The sequence below is a fragment of the Lethenteron reissneri genome, chromosome 27, assembly GCF_015708825.2.
Source record: "Lethenteron reissneri isolate LAM-NWPU_2019-01 chromosome 27, ASM1570882v1, whole genome shotgun sequence".
Taxonomy (NCBI): Eukaryota; Metazoa; Chordata; class Hyperoartia; order Petromyzontiformes; family Petromyzontidae; genus Lethenteron; species Lethenteron reissneri.
Window position 1 is genome coordinate 16,337,158 of NC_083805.1, and position 24,498 is coordinate 16,361,655.

General features: G+C 49.8%; 1 protein-coding gene across 4 annotated transcripts in view; it reads right to left on the reverse strand.

The window, feature by feature from the left end:
• Positions 1-24,498, reverse strand: part of LOC133348653 (DENN domain-containing protein 1B-like) — a 50,668-nt gene that overhangs the window by 11,001 nt on the left and 15,169 nt on the right. For all 4 annotated transcript variants that reach the window (XM_061561588.1, XM_061561587.1, XM_061561585.1 and 1 more), the window contains 11 exons: positions 21,502-21,571; positions 20,513-20,593; positions 19,593-19,646; positions 11,577-11,687; positions 9,026-9,126; positions 8,110-8,155; positions 6,116-6,217; positions 4,208-4,330; positions 3,518-3,619; positions 1,966-2,056; positions 1,788-1,828 (listed from right to left, as the gene is read on the reverse strand). In XM_061561588.1, coding sequence (XP_061417572.1) covers positions 1,788-1,828; positions 1,966-2,056; positions 3,518-3,619; positions 4,208-4,330; positions 6,116-6,217; positions 8,110-8,155; positions 9,026-9,126; positions 11,577-11,687; positions 19,593-19,646; positions 20,513-20,593; positions 21,502-21,571 — 922 coding nt within the window. The remainder of the gene's footprint in view (positions 1-1,787; positions 1,829-1,965; positions 2,057-3,517; positions 3,620-4,207; positions 4,331-6,115; positions 6,218-8,109; positions 8,156-9,025; positions 9,127-11,576; positions 11,688-19,592; positions 19,647-20,512; positions 20,594-21,501; positions 21,572-24,498) is intronic.

The window sequence follows — 24,498 nt, forward strand, 5'->3', positions numbered from 1 at the left end:
ATCCAGCCCAGCACGGCTCAGGAGAACCAGAGCCGTGCCGCCCACGTCGCCCAGAACAGGCGAGTTGAGGTGCGTGTAGGTGACACGGTGATGCCGTGTTGTCAGTCGGTGATGCACCGACTGACATCAGTCCCAAATCAGTCACTCAGTGCACCTCCGATTAGCACAGGTTGGCTACGAACGTTGCGAAAGAAGTTCACCACTCATCCGCACATCACGTGCAATGCATTCGTCATTAACCCCACCCCTGGCCCTGCTTGGCCCCGAGCCAGATTGAGACGTCTTGTGAGGCCAGCGTTTCGCTGTTTAGTTCTCGATCTGCACGGCAAAGTCAGTGGAAAAATACCCTCATTGCGTAAGGACCCCTTGCTGCCGTGCTTAATCATTCGCCGAAATACGCTAAGAAAAAAACATCAAAACCATTTTTGATTAAAGTAATTCTTAGCAGGGCCCATGGTTAAAAGCACAGTTTCATTCTGGGTTTGGGTTATAACACTTTTAATTGACCGCATACCATTTGCTATACCTCAAATCCAGCACAGATTTAAAATGTTATTCTTATCAGGCCACTATGGTGCAAAGTGCTAGTCTCAAACTCTTAGTGTCCACTCTTTTTCTGGCCTCTAAATTCACGTGTGCTATGATTAAGGACTATTGCCCAAAACGTTTCAACATTTTTTTTTCCTTAGGGGCCGTCCATAATTGACATCATGCGATTTTTGACCCCCCCCCCCCCCCCCGTCGTCTCACGGCATCACTAAAAGTCAGACCCCCCCTCAAATATGACGTCACAAAGCTCTGCCCCCCCCCCCCCCCAACAATAAAACCTGCTTCAAATCGCTTTAAACTATTGTCATTGTAGTGCGTATTTCATGTGGCGCTGCACTCTGATGTTGTAGGAGAAAACATTTATTAAAAGTCTATTTAAATAAGTAGAACGTGTTGTCTATATTTACTTAAAGTTGCGCATTTTCATGTGACGTCACATTTCTCGAACCCCCCCCCCCCTCGTGACACATTGTCACATATGTCTGACCCCCCCCCCCCCCCCCAGGTGCATGACGTAATTTATGGACGGCCCCTACCGCAACCAAGTGGACATTTATAGCAACCAAAACTCTAAAACGCGTGATGTCGATTCTAAATGTGGAGGGAAAAACGAGAGGACCCGGATAGATATCCACGCGACCACAGGGCGAGAGACACAGATTCCAAATATACAGCAGGCGTCACGACCTCCTGCATACCAGGCGAGGTAGTTAACATCTCGCCACCCCAGCGCCCACACACCACGGATATTCCTACGTAAAATAGTCGGGCGATAGGCTAAAAGGGATCATCCGTGTAACAATGTAAAAAAAGAAACTATAACGAACGAGATAGGAGAGACTGCACGTACACCACTGGACGTTACGTCGTTTCTAAATGTGGAGGGAAAAACCGGAGGACCCGGAGAAAAATCCACACGACCACGGAGAGAGAGAGACACGCAAACTCCAAATATACAGCAGCAGGCATCAAGGGTTGGGATCAAACCCACAACCTCCTGCATACCCAGCGAGGTAGTTAACATCTCCTAGCCACCACGGTATCGCTGATGATAAACTGCCTGAGATGCCCATACAACACGAGAGGACAAGGATGTTTACAATTCACAGGCAGCAGTGAGGAACGGCCTCTCTTTAATCGTTAATCCAATCGATAATCACGCGTCAGTCCCACACGACCGCTGGCAGCCACGATGCACTCAGCATGAATGTTCTAGTGAGATGAAACAAAGCGCTCACCTTCACCGTTGTGAGCCACTGATTGTAGGACTTCGTTGCTCCTGTAAAACAGAACACACGTGTGACATCGCGTGTACACGCACGCACGTGCGCAGGAACGTGTGCACGCGACCCAAGTGACTTTGTGTATGTGGTGAACGGCGGTTGTGGTTGTTGTGGGTGCGTGCGAGTTCCTGACCTCCTTCGGTCTCACTGCGGTTGATCTCCTCCTCAAACACGTCGTTAAACCCCGAGCCCGCATTCAACCGCTCCAGACGCTCCTCTATGAACTGCGCTCACCGCACAGCGTCGCACGGCATCACACACAGGCTTACACAGCATCACACTGCAACATAGCCCGCCGCACACACAACAAGCACATTGTGTGTTGCGCGCGTGCATCACCTGTTTGAATGTCATGATGTAATTGGTGCTGAGTGTTAAAAAGAAAGTGCGTGTATGTCTCTGTGTATGTGTCTGTAGGCTAGTTCATGTATCTGTGTGTGTATGTGCATGAATGTATATTGCTGCGTTATTTCATGAAGATATTTGTACTCATGCTTGTATTCGTGTGTGTGGCAGAGTAGTAAGCACTTCCGATTAGCACGGTTGGTTACGAAGTTCAACTCACGTAGGAAATGCAGTGGCAAGCGCACTGCGCTATGAACCCGGCGACCTGGTTTCGATTCCCGCTCACGGTCGACACCAGTGACTTTTATCTGAACCGGTCCTGGGCCTCCCCTAGGTCGAATCCGCTTCAAACGAGTACCTGGTGCAGTGTGTAGACATCGCCACTGGGGAGACAAAGGCGGCCGGGCGTGGTGCTGGCCACCCATCCCTTCTTGTACCGTTCGGCCTTCATAGGTTCGCTAACAGCACTTGCCCCACCTGTCTGTTATGGCTCTACGAGGATCGTTGTCGTTTTAGTGTGTGGTCACACTCCACTTCAACTACATTATGAAATAACCACGGAGAAAGCAGCAAACGAAGTTTGTGCCGGAGGCCCTGGGGGTACAGGGTGCTCTGACGCCTCCTGGCCAAACCCCATTTGGAGGAGCCAGAAACAGCATTAAAAGAAAACCCACTGAGGTTGGCCCGGTGTAATGTTTCAACCGCTCACTGCAGAGGAGCGACTGTCAGGAGATCGACCGATACCGCCTGGACCTCCGTGGAATCCTCGAATTTCCGGTGGACTGGTTCTAGCTCCAGTCACCATAAGGGGACGACAGTACTCCACTCGGGGCAGGGAATTACCAAGAAACAGGGAGTGTGCTTCACCTGTTTGAAGATCTGCATGTGTGTGCGTGTCGAGTGTGTGTGTGGGTCACCTGTTTGAAGATCTGCATGTGAGTGTGTGTCGTGTGCGTATCGGGTGTGTGTGTGGATCACCTGTTTGAAGATCTGCATGTGTGTGCGTATCGAGTGTGTGTGTGTGGGTCACCTGTTTGAAGATCTGTATGTGTGTGCATGTCGTGTGTGTGTGTCGTGTGTGTGGGTCACCTGTTTGAAGATCTGTATGTGTGTGCGTGTCGTGTGCGTGTCGTGTGCGTGTCGTGTGTGTGTGCGCGCGTCACCTGTTTGAAGATCTGCATGTGTGTGCATGTCGAGTGTGTGTCGTGTGTGTGTGTGGGTCACCTGTTTGAAGATCTGTATGTGTGTGCGTATCGAGTGTGTGTGTGTGGGTCACCTGTTTTAAGATGTGTATGTGTGTGCGTGTCGTGTGTGTGCGTGTGTGTGTGCGTGTGGGTCACCTGTTTGAAGATCTGCATTTGCGTGGCGTTGGTGAGGAACGTCCGCATGCTCGCCGAGCGGTGGCACACGAACGCGTCCTCGCTGAAGGTGATCGGCTCCCCCTGCAGGTGGACACAACAAAGGCAAAGGTTCCCGTGTAGACTCTTCACGGACCGTTGCGTCAAGGGCCATTTTGCGAACAACTATTTTCAGTAAAGTCACGTAGAAGGGAAATAATAAAATAATAAAAATAAAACATAATAAAATAATTCTCACGACGTTTCGGCCACAACGCAAGCAGCCGTCCTCAGGTGAAGAACAGGTCTGTCGGGAAGACAGCGTCTGGATGTGTGTGTGGGTCACCTGTTGAAGATCTGCATGTGTGTGCGTGTGTTCAGACGCTGTCTTTCCGACAGACGTGTTCTTCACCTGAGGACGGCTGCTTGCGTTATGGCCGAAACGTCGTGAGAATTATTTGATCATGTTTTATTTTTATTATTTTATTATTTCCCTTCTACGTGACTTTACCGAAAGAACCAAGAAGATGAATCCCTGCAGTCACGAAAGCTTTAAATCGAAATTTAACTATTTTCAGGCCGACAAGCGGAGACACGCAGAGACACGCGGAGACACGCAGGGACACGCAGGGACACTCGGAGATGCGGAGACCCGGATACACGCAGAGACACGTGAAGACGTGGCGCACGCACGGGCTGGAAGCGGAGCGCCTCGCGGTAGCTCCCGTACAGCGCCGCCTGCGACTTGAGGAAGGCGCGCGCCACGCCGTCTCCCACGCTCGCCGGGCGCTTCAAGCGGGAGCGCAGCGCCGCCACCTGCATCCGCACACGAGCGGAGACAAACACCAAATGCTGTTTTTCCACTGCATAAGCCGAGCCGCACCGGGGCCGTGCGGAGCCGGCTCGGCGCAGCTTTGGAGGGAACCGTGCTGTTTTTCCACTGCATAAGCTGAGCCGTGCTGCTGTGTGTATAAGGTGCCACGGTTGGCGAGATGTCGTAGGGTTCGATCCCGACCCTGACGCCTACATGTTTGGAGTTTGCGGTGTCTCGCTCCCAGTGGTTGCGTGGATTCTTATGGTTTTTCCCTCCACATTTAGAATCAACAACACGCGTTTAGAGTATTTGGCTGCGATAAATGTCCACATGATAAGCCACTTTGGTTGAGCTCTCATTTGTGATAGCCAGGTCACATCTGAAAAAAACTTCATAGCTCAGTGGGTAAGATGAAAATAATTTAATTTTTTAGTTTTATGTATGTTGAACTTCTTTCGCAACTATACGCAGCAGCCAACCGTGCTAATCAGAGGTACGAGGGGGGGGAGGGAAGGACATCGTAAACGTTGCAAAGCACGTTCAGATAATTCGGCGCCTGAGTGCGTATCTCTCTAAGACCAGACACGTTTGTTTTAGGAAGCCGTCTTCCTCCGATTCCAGAGCGTATGTATGATTAGAATAATACATTTTTATAGCGCCATCTATATGCAAAACTGCATCTCACAACGCTGTACAAGGCAACAGCAAAAACAAAAAGACGTACAGCATACCAAAACCAAGGTCAACTCGGTTAAAGGCCGCCATAAACTAAACGGTTTTTAAATAGGACTTAAATAGTGAAAAGGAACCTAAGTTGACAAAGTGCGCTCCACACCATGGGACATGCAAATCTCATCTTGTCTTATATAGATTTATATAGCGCCTTAGTCGAAGGCACTTTACAATAGTTATACAACTGTATATTAGAGGACTGTGGTTAAAATAAAGAGTGGGATTATTCAAAGTGTTGCTGTAGTTATGGTGACAGTAAGGAGGACAGTTGGGGGTGGTTAAGGAGGGGTTGGAGTAGTGAAACGCCCACCTCAATAATCTTGCATTTCATTGACCGCTGAATGAGCAGCTCCATACTGGACAAGATGATTGATAAAGTATGACGAGCACATCCGTCAGTGGCTCCGTAGCATTGTGCACGTTTGATTGGCGAGGGACCTCACTCGTTTGAAGGAGTAAGAGCGGCCGTCTGGAATGCTCTCCCTTCCGATGTTAGGAAGCCACTGGAGCTATGCACTTTTAAATCATCTAGGTTGAAAACTAATTTCTTTAAAAGTGCTTTTTGTGTTTAGTTTGTTGTCCTTCCCCTGCACCTATGATTAGCATGGTTGGCTACGTACGGTGCGAAAGACGCGCATACATACATCATTGATGAGCTTATGAACCCACGTCATGCATTACCTACGTATAAGTCTCTGCTAACTGGACACGGTCGATCAACTCGACTTACTTAGCTATTGGTGACTGTGCGAGCGTGTGTGCGTGGTGCGTGCGTGGTGCGTGCGTGGTGCGTGCGTGCGTGGTGCCGCGCGTGGTGCGCGCGTGGTGCGCGCGTGGTGCGCGCGTGGTGCGCGCGTGGTGCGCGCGTGGTGCGCGCGTGGTGCGCGCGTGGTGCGCGCGTGGTGCGCGCGTGGTGCGCGCGTGGTGCGCGCGTGGTGCGCGCGTGGTGCGCGCGTGGTGCGCGCGTGGTGCGCGCGTGGTGCGCGCGTGGTGCGCGCGTGGTGCGCGCGTGGTGCGTGCGTGGTGCGTGCGTGGTGCGTGCGTGTTGGACCCACCACGTCGCTGGGCAGGCCCTGCAAGTCATTGAGCGGCGTCTCGATGGTGTTCGTGTCGATGGTGAACACGATGGCATCGTCCAGCGGCATCGTCCGCACACGCTACGCAACATCCACGCGCAACAAAGACAACATAGAGATAAGGACAAAGATCCCCCCCCTCACACCCTTTCAGCACGCGTGGTTCTCTTCAGAATGTTGGGTTAACCGTTGTTAGCGGGCACCGATGAAGGCTTGCACTGCGCACGTGGGGGTGGTTTGGCTCGCAACATGCCCTTCTGCCTTTGTCTCCCCAGTGCTGATATTACACACCGCACTGGGTACTACTTTCAGGCTGAGTCGACCTAGAGGAGGCCCAGGACTAGTTCAGATATTCTCCACTGATATTGGCTTGAAGCGTGACTCAAACACGGGTCACCGGGTTCATGGCGCAGTGAGGTGACGAATTGGGGACAGCCAAATCGCAGCGCACCTGCGTCTGTTGCCGACACTTCCAGCACAAGCAATCCTGGGTGCAGAGTTTCACTTTCCTTCTACACCTCCTCGCCCCGTCTGTTTCCCGCTGCCACCGCGGGGAGCATTAGCGGTTGTTTATCGCCGTGCTTCTAGCGCGATCAGCTGTGTGCCGCGTGTGCAATATAAGTCAAGCTCGGTGTCGTTCGTTACCTCCGATTAAAAGCCACAGTAAGTTGTAAATAAAGCTCTGCTGGACGAGAGAGGCGCTTTCGTTCTCAAACAGCCTCGAGTGCGGCGTGAGATCGGTGGCATCGCCGACCGTTGCTCCATTGCATGCATGCGCGTTCAACTTCTTTCGCACCGTACGTAGCCAACCGTGCAAATCGAAAGTGCTAATCGCTCAACAAGCAGCCTGGTTAAGCGAATGCTTGTACACACGATCACAAATCGATATTGAAAATAATACTTCCTGTTCTAGATTTGAAGTTTTCGTGACTGCAAGGATCCATACTTTTTGGTTTTTTCAGTAAAGTCACGTAGGTAAAAAATTATAAAATAAAAGAAAACATTTTTTAGTTGTTTTCATTTTTATTTATTTTATTTTATCATTTTTTACCTACGTGACTTTACCGAAAAACCAAAAAGTATGAATACTTCACGTGCCCAAGGAGCACACATTGAATAAGAAATCCTTCTTTCTATGAAGGTTTAGCTATTGCACAGGGGAATACAAGCGCGCCGTACACAAACAAAGACCCCCCACCCCCGTATAGCTTTCACAGACTGTTTGGGGCAACTGCTGTTAGCGAGCACCTATGAAGACCGGCACGAGACACGAAGGGGTGGTATGGGCAGTACGACACCCGGTGAACTTTGTCTGCCGAGTGCTGATGTTTACACACCACACCAGGTACACATTTAAGGCCGAGTCGACCTAGGGGAGGTCCAAATCCGGTTGAGATATTCATCACTAATGTTGGCTGCGAGCGTAAATCGAACGTGGGTCACTGGGTACGCAGCAGTGTGCTAACTACTACTCCCCACATCCACAAACACAACAACCGCCATTCGCCACCAAGTGGCGATGACATCACCACGGCGCTTGTGCCAGGCTAGGCGCACTTTAAGGCCAGGTGAAGTGTTGAACGCCCGCTGGCAGGTCGGTACGGGACAGACTCAGGTGCCATGGGTTGACTGACTGACAAAAGGCAAAGATCCCCCATATAGCCTTATCAGACTGTAAGGGCAAGTGCTGTTAGCGAGCACCTATGAAGGCTGCAACGGTACACGAGGTGGTGGGTGGCCAGCACCACGCCCGACCGCCTTTGTCTCCCCAGTGGCGATGTTTACACACCGTACTAGGTACAAATTTAAGGCTGAGTCGACCTAGGGGATGCCCAGAACCGGTTCAGATAATCGTCACTGGTATTGGCCGTGAACGGGAATCGCGCAGCGCGCTAACCGCTACACCACCGCTCCCCACAACTGACTGACACACACACAGACCGTGGGTAGACGTTGATGCAAAGTATACATACGTCCATGAGCGAGGAATGGACTCCGATGAGAAATGGCATCGGAGCACTGCACACAGAGAAACGACAACAACGCTCCGCGTGACTCGCCCACTCTGGAGGCGACATGACACACGCTCCTAGCCACGACTCGGCCTTGCCTCTGAGCTCAGCCTGAGCCGAGCCACCAATGCGTCTTTGATGGCAACGGAGAGGCTCGAACCTGAGCCGGGGCGTGACCAGGAGCACGGCGCTGGGACGCAAGCACACCCAGCCCCCCCCCTGCACGTGAGCGCCACTCAACCCACTGCCATTTCAAGAAGAAACTGAAGCTATGCACTTTCAAATCGAGTGGATTGAAAGCTCATCTCTTTAGAACGGATTTTTGTGTTTAGTTTTGTTGTCCTTCCCCGCACGCACCACCAATCAGCACGGTTGGCTACGTACGGTGCGAAAGAAGTTCAACGTACATACAATCGGCATTTAACAGCTGCCCTAGGTTCGCACATTCTGCAGTATGCCAGGTGTAACCCTCCAATGGACATCTGTGATTGTTGAGTGAACCCGTGCGACTTTGTTGAGCCCATATTTATTCAGAGTCCTTCATTGTAGCCTCCTTCATCCAGCCCGTGCCATATTTTCCGTAGTTCATTCCCCATTGACGCTCCAGCGACGAAGCTTTCGCCAAAGTTGAGGCGCGCTTTCGCCAAGGGTCATGTGGAGCGACACTCAATAGATGTTTGACATGAGAGGCTGCCCCCCATGGCTCAAGTTGTAACTTTCCGACGGCTCCGTCGCCCTTGCCCGTCGCTCGGCTCGCCACGTCGCCACCGCACGGCGGTGACAGCGCCGTGGTTTTTGGCCTCCTGCGGCAAAGGATAGCAGCTACGAACATCGGGCGGGGGGTGACGGTGGTGGTGACGGTGGCGGCGGTGCTTGCCTGCAGTACTCGAGCAGGTGTGGAGGCAGTAGGGGGATGTACACGTGCTGCCAGCTCATGGGGTAGAGCAGCAACGCCAGCGCGTGGACGCATGACGACAGCTGCACGCCTCGCACACAGACACACAAAGGTCCACCCCACCCCCGTGTAGCCTACACAAACTGTTGAGGCAAGTGCTGTTGGTGAGCTTATATGAAGCACGAGCGATCGGGGATAGGAGGTACAGTGATTCCGCGGACGACAAGCCCAAGGCCGGGTGCCCGCGAGGTCGGCGGAGGGAAAGGCAGATTGAGCTCAATGGCTCCCTACTCACATGGTGGGTAACGTTGAGGAACGTTGTCGCTTCTTGCCGTATGGCTACCGATATTAGATGCAGGGCAACAACTACAATGTCACGTTCAGGTGGTGGTCAAGCCAGCAGACAACGGCGTCAGGAGCAGCGGAGTGCATCATCGCTGCGATGTCTCCTTCGTATTTGTGCATCGGGGAATTGCGTCGTTATACAAGTCGCACGGTCTGATCTGGATGACCACAGTCGCGCACTACTGGAGAGTTTTAAAGTTTACATTTGTGCGTCAGGCATCCGCATCTGCTGCCATGGTGCAGATACGTGGCAATTTTAGAGGAGGGTAAGGGCAGGAAAGGGAAGGGGGGCAGGGGGTGGGGGGGTGGTGAGAATCCGATCAAGGCGGGCACGGCCCACGAGGCGTTGGTGGTGGCCTTCACCGGGTCCGTCTCCACAATCCTGATGCTGAAACGGTGCACCAGGCCGGGCCGACCTACAGGAGGCCCAGAACGGCTTCAGGTATTTTGCCACTGATGTCGGCCGTGGCCAGGAACCCAGGTCGCCGTTAGACTCCCTAGCGGCCCAACTCCTGAGAGCGTTGGTGATCAACTTTAATGGACCAGCCGAGCAATATCACATCTCAACATTTTGTCGCGGATTACCACGCAGCTTTGTGACAATGTGCTCATCATTCTTTGGAGCAAGGGAAACAGAAACGCAGGTGCAATGGGCATTACAATAGAGTTTGAGCAACAGGAATGCGTTTCACCCACATAAGGTCTCATCACCGTGCCACACCGCAACTACAAAATAATATAAATGCCAAAAGTATCAACAAGAGTACGGCTTGGCACACGAGCCCTAATTACAGAGCAATGTGCTGTGTGGCCATGCTGTGGACTTGCCCGGGAGGTTTCGAATCATATACTTCATATGTACACCTTTCTTTTTTTCCGGTAAAGTCATGTTGGTAAAAATGTAATAAAATAAATTAAAATGAAAACAACTAAATAAAATCACGACGTTTCGGTCGCAACACAAGCGTCCGTCATCAGGTGAAAAAAATGATCTGCTGTTGTGGCTTTATATAGGTACAGGAGGGGGGGAATGGGGGGGGGGTTGGGGGGGTTGGGGTTTTGTAGAGTTGTGGCTGCAGGAGTTCAGGGGGGGGGGGGGGGGGGGGGTTGTGGTGTGCAGGGACGGATGGGGGCTGGAGAAACGTCGTGATTTAATTTACTTGTTTTAATTTAAATTTATTTATTACAATTTTCACCCACGTGACTTTACCAAAAAAACCAAAAAGTCTGGATCCTTGCAGTCACGAAAACATTACATCTAGAATGTTCAGCTTTTTCGCGAAGCAGCGTTAACGTAAACATCCCCCTACGTGAGCAGTGGCGCACAGGCACGAGCCACAGGCAACGATGACACCGTCGTCATTAACGTGAGGACAAAATCACGAGCTAATAAGCCAGGCGAACGTTTCGGGCGATGGGCCTATTTCAGAGTTTCAGGCCATTTCCAGTAGCGTACGCTTAGCCCAGGGGTCGGCAAACTGCTGCTTCGTGACGTCATTTATTGAGGCCTCACCCTCCCCTATTCACCACACAGTGCATCGCCGTCTCTTGAAATATTGAGTTGTTTAACCAAATTCGAAAACAAATGGCCCTTCTTGTGATTTCGGTTCCCGACCCCTGGCCTAGCCCATACCGTATTCCTCCATCGCTCGCTCATGCCACTGCTGGCGGACAACAGGCTTCCCCTACGGCAAACTCCGAGAGGGTATTGTGGTCGACTCTTCCGCACTGCCCAGAAGCGTCGGAAGACGTTGAACTTCTTATGCGCTGTACGTGCTAATCAGAGGACTACCAACTAAGCACGAAGATCAATGAGTGGGCCGTACCCACGCTTTACCCCACCACACACAGCCTGCCAATCGACTGCTGCGGTGGGTGAACCCCATTCCTGGCGGTGGGTGAATGGAGGCGGTGGCGGGGGGAGCAAGGGGAGGACGTGAGACACCGTTGTTTCAACTGCCACGCCGTGGGATGGAGTCGCAGCGGCGGCCTCTGGACTTCGCTTCCGAAGCGCTGGCCACTACACCGCTGCGGCAGGGGCCTTGTTCCGCTCCGTACGTATGTTGAACTCCTTTCGCAACGTACGTAGCCAACCGTGCAAATCGGAGGTGCTCCAGGGCAGCGGTAAGACTGCGCCCGTCGACACGCGCGAGTGTCGCGCGCGCCGCGGGGCGGCAGTGCGCGTTACCGTGCTGATCTTGGAGGAGGTGACGATGATCCGCCGCTCGTTGAGGAGGCTGGCGTACAGCTGCAGCGTGTTGGGCACGTCCACGGCCACCGTGAACTCCGTCAGGTTGCGCTGCCGGGCGATGCCGCACACGGACACCGCACAAAGACACATTCCGCTCAGTCCGACACCTCGGGGGGTAGGTGCACATTCATAAGCATGAGCGCCAATTAAGAGCGCCCGTCAGCTGTGCCTGGGGCACAGGCATGGAGCTGCACACGCATTGCGGCAAGCCAGATGCCCGAAGGGAGTCAGGTGACCACCACGATTACATTTGTAGTGGATTCAACCGAGTAGCAGATGCACTCTTTGGAGGAAACACATTTATTGATACCAACTCAAAGGGTAACTGCCCCTTTACCAGATAACAACCTGTGGTTGTGGACCACCAGGCTAGCTACACTAGTTACAACATAACTAGCTACGTCACCACCAGACTAACTACACTAGTTACACCATAACTAGCTACATAACCACCAGGCTAGCTGCACTAGTTACAACATAACTAGCTATGTAACCACCAGGCTAGCTGCACTAGTTACAACATAACTAGCTACATAACCACCAGGCTAGCTACACTAGTTACAACATAACTAGCTACATAACCACCAGGCTAACTACACTAGTTACAACATAACTAGCTACGTCACCACCAGGCTAGCTACACTAGTTACACCATAACTAGCTATGTAACCACCAGGCTAACTACACTAGTTACAACATAACTAGCTATGTAACCACCAGGCTAACTACACTAGTTACAACATAACTAGCTACATAACCACCAGGCTAGCTACACTAGTTACAACATAACTAGCTACGTCACCACCAGGCTAGCTACACTAGTTACACCATAACTAGCTACGTAACCACCAGGCTAACGACACTAGTTACAACATAACTAGCTACGTCACCACCAGGCTAGCTGCACTAGTTACAACATAACTAGCTACGTAACCAGCAGGCTAACTACACTAGTTACAACATAACTAGCTATGTAACCACCAGGCTAGCTACACTAGTTACACCATAACTATCTACGTCACCACCAGGCTAGCTGCACTAGTTACACCATAACTAGCTACGTCACCACCAGGCTAGCTGCACTAGTTACAACATAACTAGCTACGTAACCAGCAGGCTAACTACACTAGTTACACCATAACTAGCTACATAACCACCAGGCTAGCTACACCAGTTACAACATAACTAGCTACATAACCACCAGGCTAACTACACTAGTTACAACATAACTAGCTACGTCACCACCAGGCTAGCTACACTAGTTACACCATAACTAGCTATGTAACCACCAGGCTAACTACACTAGTTACAACATAACTAGCTATGTAACCACCAGGCTAACTACACTAGTTACAACATAACTAGCTACATAACCACCAGGCTAACGACACTAGTTACAACATAACTAGCTACGTCACCACCAGGCTAGCTACACTAGTTACAACATAACTAGCTACGTCACCACCAGGCTAGCTACACTAGTTACACCATAACTAGCTACGTCACCACCAGGCTAGCTACACTAGTTACAACATAACTAGCTACGTCACCACCAGGCTAGCTACACTAGTTACAACATAACTAGCTACGTCACCACCAGGCTAGCTACACTAGTTACAACATAACTAGCTACGTCACCACCAGGCTAGCTACACTAGTTACACCATAACTAGCTACGTCACCACCAGGCTAGCTACACTAGTTACAACATAACTAGCTACGTCACCACCAGGCTAGCTACACTAGTTACAACATAACTAGCTACGTCACCACCAGGCTAGCTACACTAGTTACACCATAACTAGCTACGTCACCACCAGGCTAGCTACACTAGTTACAACATAACTAGCTACGTCACCACCAGGCTAGCTGCACTAGTTACACCATAACTAGCTACGTAACCACCAGGCTAACGACACTAGTTACACATAACTAGCTACGTCACCACCAGGCTAGCTACACTAGTTACACCATAACTAGCTACGTCACCACCAGGCTAGCTACACTAGTTACACCATAACTAGCTACGTCACCACCAGGCTAGCTACACTAGTTACAACATAACTAGCTACGTCACCACCAGGCTAGCTACACTAGTTACAACATAACTAGCTACGTCACCACCAGGCTAGCTACACTAGTTACACCATAATTAGCTACGTCACCACCAGGCTAGCTACACTAGTTAAAACATAACTAGCTACGTCACCACCAGGCTAGCTACACTAGTTACACATAACTAGCTACGTCACCACCAGGCTAGCTACACTAGTTACACCATAACTAGCTATGTAACCATCAGGCTAGCTACACTAGTTACACATAACTAGCTACGTCACCACCAGGCTAGCTACACTAGTTACACCATGACTAGCTATGTAACCACCAGGCTAGCTACACTAGTTACAACATAACTAGCTATGTAACCACCAGGCTAGCTACACTAGTTACACATAACTAGCTACGTCACCACCAGACTAGCTACACTAGTTACACCATAACTAGCTATGTAACCACCAGGCTAGCTACACTAGTTACAACATAACTAGCTACGTCACCACCAGGCTAGCTACACTAGTTACAACATAACTAGCTACGTCACCACCAGGCTAGCTACACTAGTTACACATAACTAGCTACGTAACCACCAGGCTAGCTACACTAGTTATACCATAACTAGCTACGTCAGCACCGGGCTAGCTACACTAGTTACACCATAACTAGCTACGTCACCACCAGGCTAACTACACTAGTTACACATAACTTGCTACGTAACCACCAGGCTAGCTACACTAGTTAAACCATAACTAGCTACGTCACCACCAGGCTAACTACACTAGTTACAACATAACTAGCTACGTCACCACCAGGCTAGCTACACTAGTTACAACATAACTAGCTACGTCACCACCAGGCTAGCTACACTAGTTACACCATAACTAGCTACGTCACCACCAGGCTAGCTACACTAGTTACAACATAACTAGCTATGTAACCACCAGGCTAGCTACACTAGTTACAACATAACTAGCTATGTAACCACCAGGCTAGCTACACTAGTTACAACATAACTAGCTATGTAACCACCATGCTAGCTACACTAGTTACAACATAACTAGCTACATAACCACCAGGCTAGCTACACTAGTTACAACATAACTAGCTACATAACCACCAGGCTAACTACACTAGTTACAACATAACTAGCTACGTCACCACCAGGCTAACTACACTAGTTACAACATAACTAGCTACATAACCACCAGGCTAGCTACACTAGTTACAACATAACTAGCTACATCACCACCAGGCTAACTACACTAGTTACAACATAACTAGCTACATAACCACCAGGCTAGCTGCACTAGTTACAACATAACTAGCTACGTCACCACCAGGCTAGCTACAGTAGTTACAACATAACTAGCTATGTAACCAACATGCTAGCTACACTAGTTACAACATAACTAGCTACATAACCACCAGGCTAGCTACACTAGTTACAACATAACTAGCTATGTAACCACGAGGCTAACTACACTAGTTACAACATAACTAGCTATGTAACCACCAGGCTAACTACACTAGTTACAACATAACTAGCTATGTAACCACCAGGCTAGCTACACTAGTTACACCATAACTAGCTACGTCACCACCAGGCTAGCTGCACTAGTTACAACATAACTAGCTTCGTAACCACCAGGCTAACTGCACTAGTTACAACATAACTAGCTACGTCACCACCAGGCTAGCTACACTAGTTACACCATAACTAGCTACTTAACCACCAGGCTAGCTGCACTAGTTACAACATAACTAGCTATGTAACCACCAGGCTAGCTGCACTAGTTACACCATAACTAGCTACGTCACCACCAGGCTAGCTACACTAGTTACACCATAACTAGCTACGTAACCACCAGGCTAGCTGCACTAGTTACACCATAACTAGCTACGTTACCACCAGGCTAGCTGCACTAGTTACACCATAACTAGCTACATAACCACCAGGCTAACTACACTAGTTACACCATAACTAGCTACATAACCACCAGGCTAACTACACTAGTTACACCATAACTAGCTACGTCACCACCAGGCTAGCTACACTAGTTACACCATAACTAGCTACATAACCACCAGGCTAGCTACACTAGTTACACATAACTAGCTACATAACCACCAGGCTAACTACACTAGTTACAACATAACTAGCTACGTCACCACCAGGCTAACTGCACTAGTTACAACATAACTAGCTACGTCACCACCAGGCTAACTACACTAGTTACAACATAACTAGCTACATAACCACCAGGCTAGCTACACTAGTTACAACATAACTAGCTACATCACCACCAGGCTAACTACACTAGTTACAACATAACTAGCTACATAACCACCAGGCTAGCTGCACTAGTTACAACATAACTAGCTACGTCACCACCAGGCTAGCTACAGTAGTTACAACATAACTAGCTATGTAACCAACAGGCTAGCTACACTAGTTACAACATAACTAGCTACATAACCACCAGGCTAGCTACACTAGTTACAACATAACTAGCTATGTAACCACGAAGCTAACTACACTAGTTACAACATAACTAGCTATGTAACCACCAGGCTAACTACACTAGTTACAACATAACTAGCTATTTAACCACCAGGCTAGCTACACTAGTTACACCATAACTAGCTACGTCACCACCAGGCTAGCTGCACTAGTTACAACATAACTAGATTCGTAACCACCAGGCTAACTGCACTAGTTACAACATAACTAGCTACGTCACCACCAGGCTAGCTACACTAGTTACACCATAACTAGCTACTTAACCACCAGGCTAGCTGCACTAGTTACAACATAACTAGCTATGTAACCACCAGGCTAGCTGCACTAGTTACACCATAACTAGCTACGTCACCACCAGGCTAGCTACACTAGTTACACCATAACTAGCTACGTAACCACCAGGCTAGCTGCACTAGTTACACCATAACTAGCTACGTTACCACCAGGCTAGCTGCACTAGTTACACCATAACTAGCTACATAACCACCAGGCTAACTACACTAGTTACACCATAACTAGCTACATAACCACCAGGCTAACTACACTAGTTACACCATAACTAGCTACGTCACCACCAGGCTAGCTACACTAGTTACACCATAACTAGCTACATAACCACCAGGCTAGCTACACTAGTTACACATAACTAGCTACATAACCACCAGGCTAACTACACTAGTTACAACATAACTAGCTACGTCACCACCAGGCTAACTACACTAGTTACAACATAACTAGCTACGTTACCACCAGGCTAACTACACTAGTTACAACATAACTAGCTACATAACCACCAGGCTAGCTACACTAGTTACAACAAAACTAGCTACATCACCACCAGGCTAACTACACTAGTTACAACACAACTAGCTACGTCACCACCAGGCTAGCTACACTAGTTACACAAAACTAGCTACGTCACCACCAGGCTAGCTACACTAGTTACAACATAACTAGCTACGTCACCACCAGGCTAACTGCACTAGTTACAACATAACTAGCTACGTCACCACCAGGCTAGCTACACTAGTTACAACATAACTAGCTACGTCACCACCAGGCTAGCTGCACTAGTTACAACATAACTAGCTACGTCACCACCAGGCTAACTACACTAGTTACAACATAACTAGCTACATAACCACCAGGCTAGCTACACTAGTTACAACATAACTAGCTACGTCACCACCAGGCTAACTACACTAGTTACACCATAACTAGCTACGTCACCACCAGGCTAGCTACACTAGTTACACCATAACTAGCTACGTCACCACCAGGCTAGCTACACTAGTTACACCATAACTAGCTACGTCACCACCAGGCTAGCTGCACTAGTTACACCATAACTAGCTACGTCACCACCAGGCTAGCTACACTAGTTACACCATAACTAGCTACGTCACCACCAGGCTAACTACACTAGTTACAACATAACTAGCTACATAACCACCAGGCTAGCTACACTAGTTACAACATAACTAGCTACGTCACCACCAGGCTAACTACACTAGTTACAACATAACTAGCTACATAACCACCAGGCTAGCTGCACTAGTTACAACATAACTAGCTACGTCACCACCAGGCTAGCTACAGTAGTTACAACATAACTAGCTACATCACCACCAGGCTAACCGCACTAGTTACAACATAACTAGCTACGTCACCACCAGGCTAACTACACTAGTTACACCATAACTAACTACGTCACCACCAGGCTAGCTACACTAGTTACAACATAACTAGCTACGTCACCACCAGGCTAACTACACTAGTTACACCATAACTAGCTACGTCACCACCAGGCTAGCTACACTAGTTACAACATAACTAGCTACGTCACCACCAGGCTAGCTGCACTAGTTACACCATAACTAGCTACGTCACCACCAGGCTAACTACACTAGTTACAACATAACTAGCTACGTCACCACCAGGCTAGCTGCACTAGTTACAACATAACTAGCTACGTCACCACCAGGCTAACTACACTAGTTACACCATAACTAGCTACGTAACCACCAGGCTAGCTACAGTAGTTACAACATAACTAGCTACGTCACCACCAGGCTAACTGCACTAGTTACACCATAACTAGCTACGTAACCACCAGGCTAGCTACACTAGTTACAACATAACTAGCTACGTCACCACCAGGCTAGCTACACTAGTTACAACATAACTAGCTACGTCACCACCAGGCTAGCTGCACTAGTTACACCATAACTAGCTACGTCACCACCAGGCTAGCTACACTAGTTACAACATAACTAGCTACGTAACCACCAGGCTAACGACACTAATGACATTGGGAGTAGCTACAATGGACCGGACCACGGCCTGGATCCATGTCCACGTGTTGGTGACTCTTCTCAGACGTAGAACATAGAACGTAGATCTTCAGGATGACAACAGCAACGCTGAACCCCGGTCCCTCTGGGGACCCGGTGAATATCCTCACGGGTCGTGGCTGGCCCCGCCCTTGGCCACGACCACCTTCTCGAACCCTCTAGCAATATCTCGCCCGACACGTGACCATCCCTAGCCCCCCACTTGGGGGCCTCTGTGTATATCTTACTCGTCACGTGCCTTCCAGGGTCAACCAGAGTGCCACGGCCTGGGGTAACCCCATTCTATGCCCGACACTCTCACACCCCATCCTGTAGGGATCGACCCTGCACGCCACGTGTGGTGCCACTCAGCGCCATAACTCAGCGCTCACCGAGTCCCTCTAAGGCTGGTACTACACCCACGTGTACGGGGTGTCCGCGATGTCGATACATCGCACACCGTGCCTCGCTTGAGCCGGTATTACCCAGTGACATCCACGTGTAGAAGTCTGAACCAAAACTACTTGCCAACTTCGCTACGCACACCATCTTCACAACAAACAAACCTCGAGTCGGCTAACGTTGCACAATAAAGGCAACGTTGTGCCTGTTCTATTTCTCGATCTGAATCAGCTCAAGCCTCCCGTAAACCACCTGGCTTCTCTGCGTGGCCACCAGCACCCTGAATCCCTCCCCTCTCCCCGCCACCCCCTCTGAAAACAGACGCCACTGCTACTCTGTGCAACTCACGACTGCTCTCTCCTCCCTTCTCTCTTCTCACTCTCTTCCCTACCCTCCCCTCTCATCGTCATCACCAGCACCCTCCCATCCCCGATATCTTGGCCCGGTTCTTCCTTCTCCCCCGCCCCCCCTCTTCCCTTTCCTACACAGCGCTCCTTCTCTCTCCCCGCTGCTTAATAGAGAATGAGCTGCCGTCCACTCCATCATCCCCAGTACCACGAAAGTCATCTTTGTGACGTCAACAAACTCATGAAACCATTACACTGCGTTCATCCCACTCCATACTTGCCCACTTCTCACATTTTCTGGAATCGTTGGCAGCTCTCTGAGATCCGGAGAGATGAAGTAAGTGAGCTGCAAAACATGCCACCGTTTGCAACATTAATCATGGTCACCACCACCACCACCAACACAGGCACGCTTGGCTTCATCAACAAAGACAGCCTTAAGACTATATACTCGTAGTTCTTTCGGTAAAGTCACATGGGTTACTTTACGGAAGCTTGTGTTGCCTCCGAAACGTCGTGATTTTTATTGTTTTATTTTTATTAATTTTAATTTCATTTTTTACCTACGTGACTTTACCGAAAGAACTAAGAGTATGAATCCTTGCAGTCACGAAAGCTTCAAATCTAGAAGCCTTAAGACTGTTGGACAAGTGCTGTTAGCGAGCAGCACCTATGAAGGCCACCACGGCACACGAGGGGATGGGTGCCCAGCACCACGCCAAGTGACCCAAATCGAGTAATTTGCCGGTAACGTTTCCGCAATGGCGACGTTTGGCCAATAGCGTGACATTGTGTGTTTTTTTTAGTTGTGGGAGGCAATCGGAGAACCCGGGGTGAACCCACGCTTAACAACAGGGGGGGGAACGACACAAAACTGCACCGCGGGAAGGCGCTCGAGTTGGACTCGAGCATTTCCCCCACGCCACCACCCGGCACGCCCCGGCACGCCCCGGCACGCCCCGGCACGCCCCGGCACGACTCGCAGAGAGCGCAGATGTGGGGAGAATGCGGGTGGGGGGCGGGTGGGTGGGGGGCGGGTGGGTGGGGGGGGTGTGGGGGGGCGGGGGGGCGGGTGGGGCGGGTGGGGCGGGTGGGGCAGGGGGGCGGGTGGGGCGGGTGGGCGGGGGGGCAGGGGGAGCGGGGGGGAGCGGTGGGGCGGGTGGGGCGGGGGACGAGGGGGCGGGGGGAGCGGGGGTGGTGGACGCAGCTCACCTGGGTGAGCTGCAGGGGCGTGCCGGGCTCCGGGACCTCGCGCTCGTGCAGCGAGAGCAGCAGCTGCTGCACACAGCCCTCCTGCACACAAGACAAAGATCACCCGTGTAGCCTAACAGACTGTCGGGGCAAGTGCTGTTAGCGAGCACCTATGAAGGCCAGGATGGCGCACGAGGGGGTGGGTGGCCAGCACCACGCCCGGCCGCCTTTGTCTCCCCAGCCGTCAATGATTACACACCGCACCAGGCACTTATTTGAGGCTGAGTCGACCTAGGAGAGGCCCAGGACCAGTTCAGATAATCGTCACTGGTGTTGGCCGTGAGTGGGAATCGAACTCACGTCACCGGGTTCGTAGCGTAGTATGCTAACCGCTACAACTACCGCTCCCCACACCCTCTACACAGGGACTCTGTGTGGCTCTTTTTCATAAGCAACCTGGCTATCACAAATGATAGCTCAACAAAGTGGCCTATAGCGGCGAAATACTCTAAATATTTCTAAATGTGGAGGGAAAAACCGGAGGACCCGGAGACAAATCCGCACTATCACAGGGAGATCCAAACATACAGGCATCAGGGTCTGGATAAAACCAACGACCTTCCGTATACCAGGCGAGGTAGTTAACATCTCGCCGTTGTGGCGCCCTTGTCAAGCAGTTGACAGAACGTGGCTGACGATGATGACAATGGTGGCCAGTCTTTCCAGTGAAGCACCAATGCGGACTTCCCACAAAGCGGTACTCGTTAAAACAAGTCTAGAGAGATGATAGGCCGAGTGATCTACGACCGGGATTTGAACTGCCATTTCCCAAGACTTCCCGGGGGCAGCAGAGGGGGAATGAGTGACCTCCCACAGTGCAAAGGTTGACCCGGGGCTTCGTGAGAAGGCCGTGGTCGCTGAAGCAGCAGTGAGAGGAAATGTTGCGTAGGTGGAGGCAAGGAGGTCGACCGAGGACGTGGGTACGTGCGAGCGTGCGTGCATGGGCGTGCCTCTGCCTTGTTGATGTGCTCAGCCAGGGTGTTTAGGAGACGGTGGAAAACGTCGAACCATGGCAGGTAACTAGAGAAGAAAGCGCCACACACACGGACACACGGACACACATATATTTACAACATGCACTTAGGAGACCCGGCCTCTGCGGCCTCACACTGCACTGATGTCCCACTTGTGGCATTGAAGCGAGTCTACTTAGTAGAGAATCTCAATTCAGGTAATTCATCGGCGATAGCCAATTAAAGAGAAACACAACTGCCACTTGTTTTTTCTGAAGGAATGCATTGCTGGGTGGCTTATACCCTTATTCTAGCAAGAATACATCTTCCCACAATGCAGTGTGCCGGGAACATATAATAATTAGATTTTTAAAATAAACAGAAGAAGAAAAGAGTTTTGCTGGCTGTCACATGGGCGGCCAAGTGCCCGGTGGTGACGTCACCGCACGCGTCTGGGTGATGACGTCAGCCGCATCCCACTGCGTTGAGCAGGGTTAGCGCGTCGTGTCTCTCCTACACCAAGTCTCCACCACGGGCGTGTATTCCACGCAAATTAATGGGCGGGCAATGCTGGATGATTACACTGGTCAACAAAAAAAAATTCTGGCCTGGACTTTTGCAGCTGTTCTAGACTAATGTCAGGGTGCTGATTCCAAATCTGATCTCAGATTTGCTCCATCACATCTCATTTTTATGCTATCGACATACCCCATTTTCATTGACTTCACCCGAAATTAACTCTGTCACTTATGATTGCAAGTAGTTGCGAGTCAGTGACTGCTTTAGTGTTAAAATATGGTGCTGTATTTTTAGGATAGTGTGTTTATAATATAATTTTATGTAGATATCTACATTATTTAATGTTTTTCATTTGCAGTTTTTATTGAAAATGCAATATTTGATATCTCAAAAACCTGATGTGATAGACATTACCTTAAAACTGTTGGAATACCTTATGCCAGAAAAAGTGTGTTGACCAGTGTTATAAATGAGTTCATTTCGTCGTCATACTTTTGATCATTGAAACGTTTTGACTGTTACATAATGGATACTATTAGGTAACTATCCATGCAATCTTGATTTGAAGCTTTCGTGACTGCAGGAATCCATACCCTTTGGTTCTTTTGGCAAGTCACGTGGGTATAAAATAACACAAAATAAATCACGACGTTTCGATAGCAACACAAGCCATCGTCTTCAGGTGATACATCGCAGCAGACATCGCGGCTGTCGCGATTTTCACCTGAAGACCTTGTGTTGCTATCGAAACGTCGTGATTTATTTTGTTTTATTCCTACCTACGTTACTTACCGAAACAACCAAAGAGTCTAACTATCCATGCGTCAATTTAAAAACTGAACAAATTAGTTGACGATGATGCTGCTGCGTTGGCAGTGGCGCAACAAGCCACAATTAACAAACACAACTCCACGCATTCGTCAATAACCCTGTGGCCTTAGAGGGAAGGGTATACACCGTAGGCGACGCTTCGGGCAATGAACCCCATTCTTCATAACACACGTGCAATGGCATGGCACATCACGTGCTATGAAGACGGGACACCGCCCGAAACGTCACCTATCATTTATTCTTTTTTTAAGGCCACGGCGTTTTTGACAAATGTGTTGATTTGTTTGGAGAAAAACAAACAGCCCCTTACGTTTGTACCTACAAACTCCTCAGACGTGTGCCCCGGACTGCACCACATGAGCTTGAAGCTTCATTAATGACAAAAGACTTTAAAGACTAAAAACAATTTAAACTATTCTTATTTTCCAAACTAAGGCCCCACTGAGCCATACAGCTCTTTTTTAGAAGCAACCTTGCCACAAATGATAGCTCAACAAAGTGGCTTATAATCTGGAAATGTATAGCAGTCAAATGCTCTAAGCACATGTTGATTATAAATGTGGAGGAAAAAACCGTACGACCCGAAGAAAAAATCTACGCAACCACGGGGAGAGAGACACGCAAACTACAAATATACAGCAGGCGTGAGAGGGTCAGGATCGAACCCACGACCTCCTCTTTACCAGGCGAGGTAGTCAACATCTCCTAGCCACCTTGACATCCCAGGCCAGAAGCAAAACAAGAAGCGCCGCCATGTCACTCGCTCTCGTGTTGTCACGACGTCGAACGTGATCACGTCACGACGCATGGTGCGTGGGGTGAGTGGGGTGAGAGCAGATTTTCTCAGCAAACATTGCCGTGAGCCAGCTGCTGCTTTCCTTGGGAGCGTTCTTCCTATCGGATAATTCCGTTCACAACGGAGGCCTAGGCAATCATTGCTCGCTGTGGGTAATTATTAGTGTTCATAAAGCATTCTGTTGCAACGTGCCAAGTCATATAAAAAGTAGAATTTGGACATTGGCACTGGAACGAAGCTGCCGACTCTTCTTGAATGTCTACTTCGAAGCGGTGGGCAGGTCTTGGCAATTCCTCACAAGATGATGGGTGACTTGGGGAACTGAACCATCGATGTGAACACTGGTTAAGAGTTATGAATGCTGCCAAGCTATTCTGCCACATAGACACACTACAAGCGCATCAGCCGCACGGCCTTCTCAAGAGTGCATAATTTCAGAAGCATTGGTTCAACACAGGCAAACTTTGCACCCAGATTCGACTGGTCAATGTCTCATCAGCAAAGTCAGGCTTCATTAAACCAATGTTGGTAAACTGCAAGGACTCTCTCTCTCAGACATGGGTCCCAGTTCGACGCAGAAGTAAACAACAGATCGCACCAAAAAATAATGTTGTGTGACCCTCCAATGTCGGCTTACAGACTGTAGGGATTAAGTGCCGTTCGAGAGAAATGGTTCATGCCAGCACAGCGCACAAGTAAGTTGTGTTGCCAGAATCACACCTGACCGGTTTGTCTCCCCTAGTGCTGCTGTTGTTTACACAACAGCACTGTTGTTTACACAACAGCACTGGGTATTCATTTAAAGCCGAGCTAACCTTTGGTGAGGTCTAGGCCACCTGCTATCGACG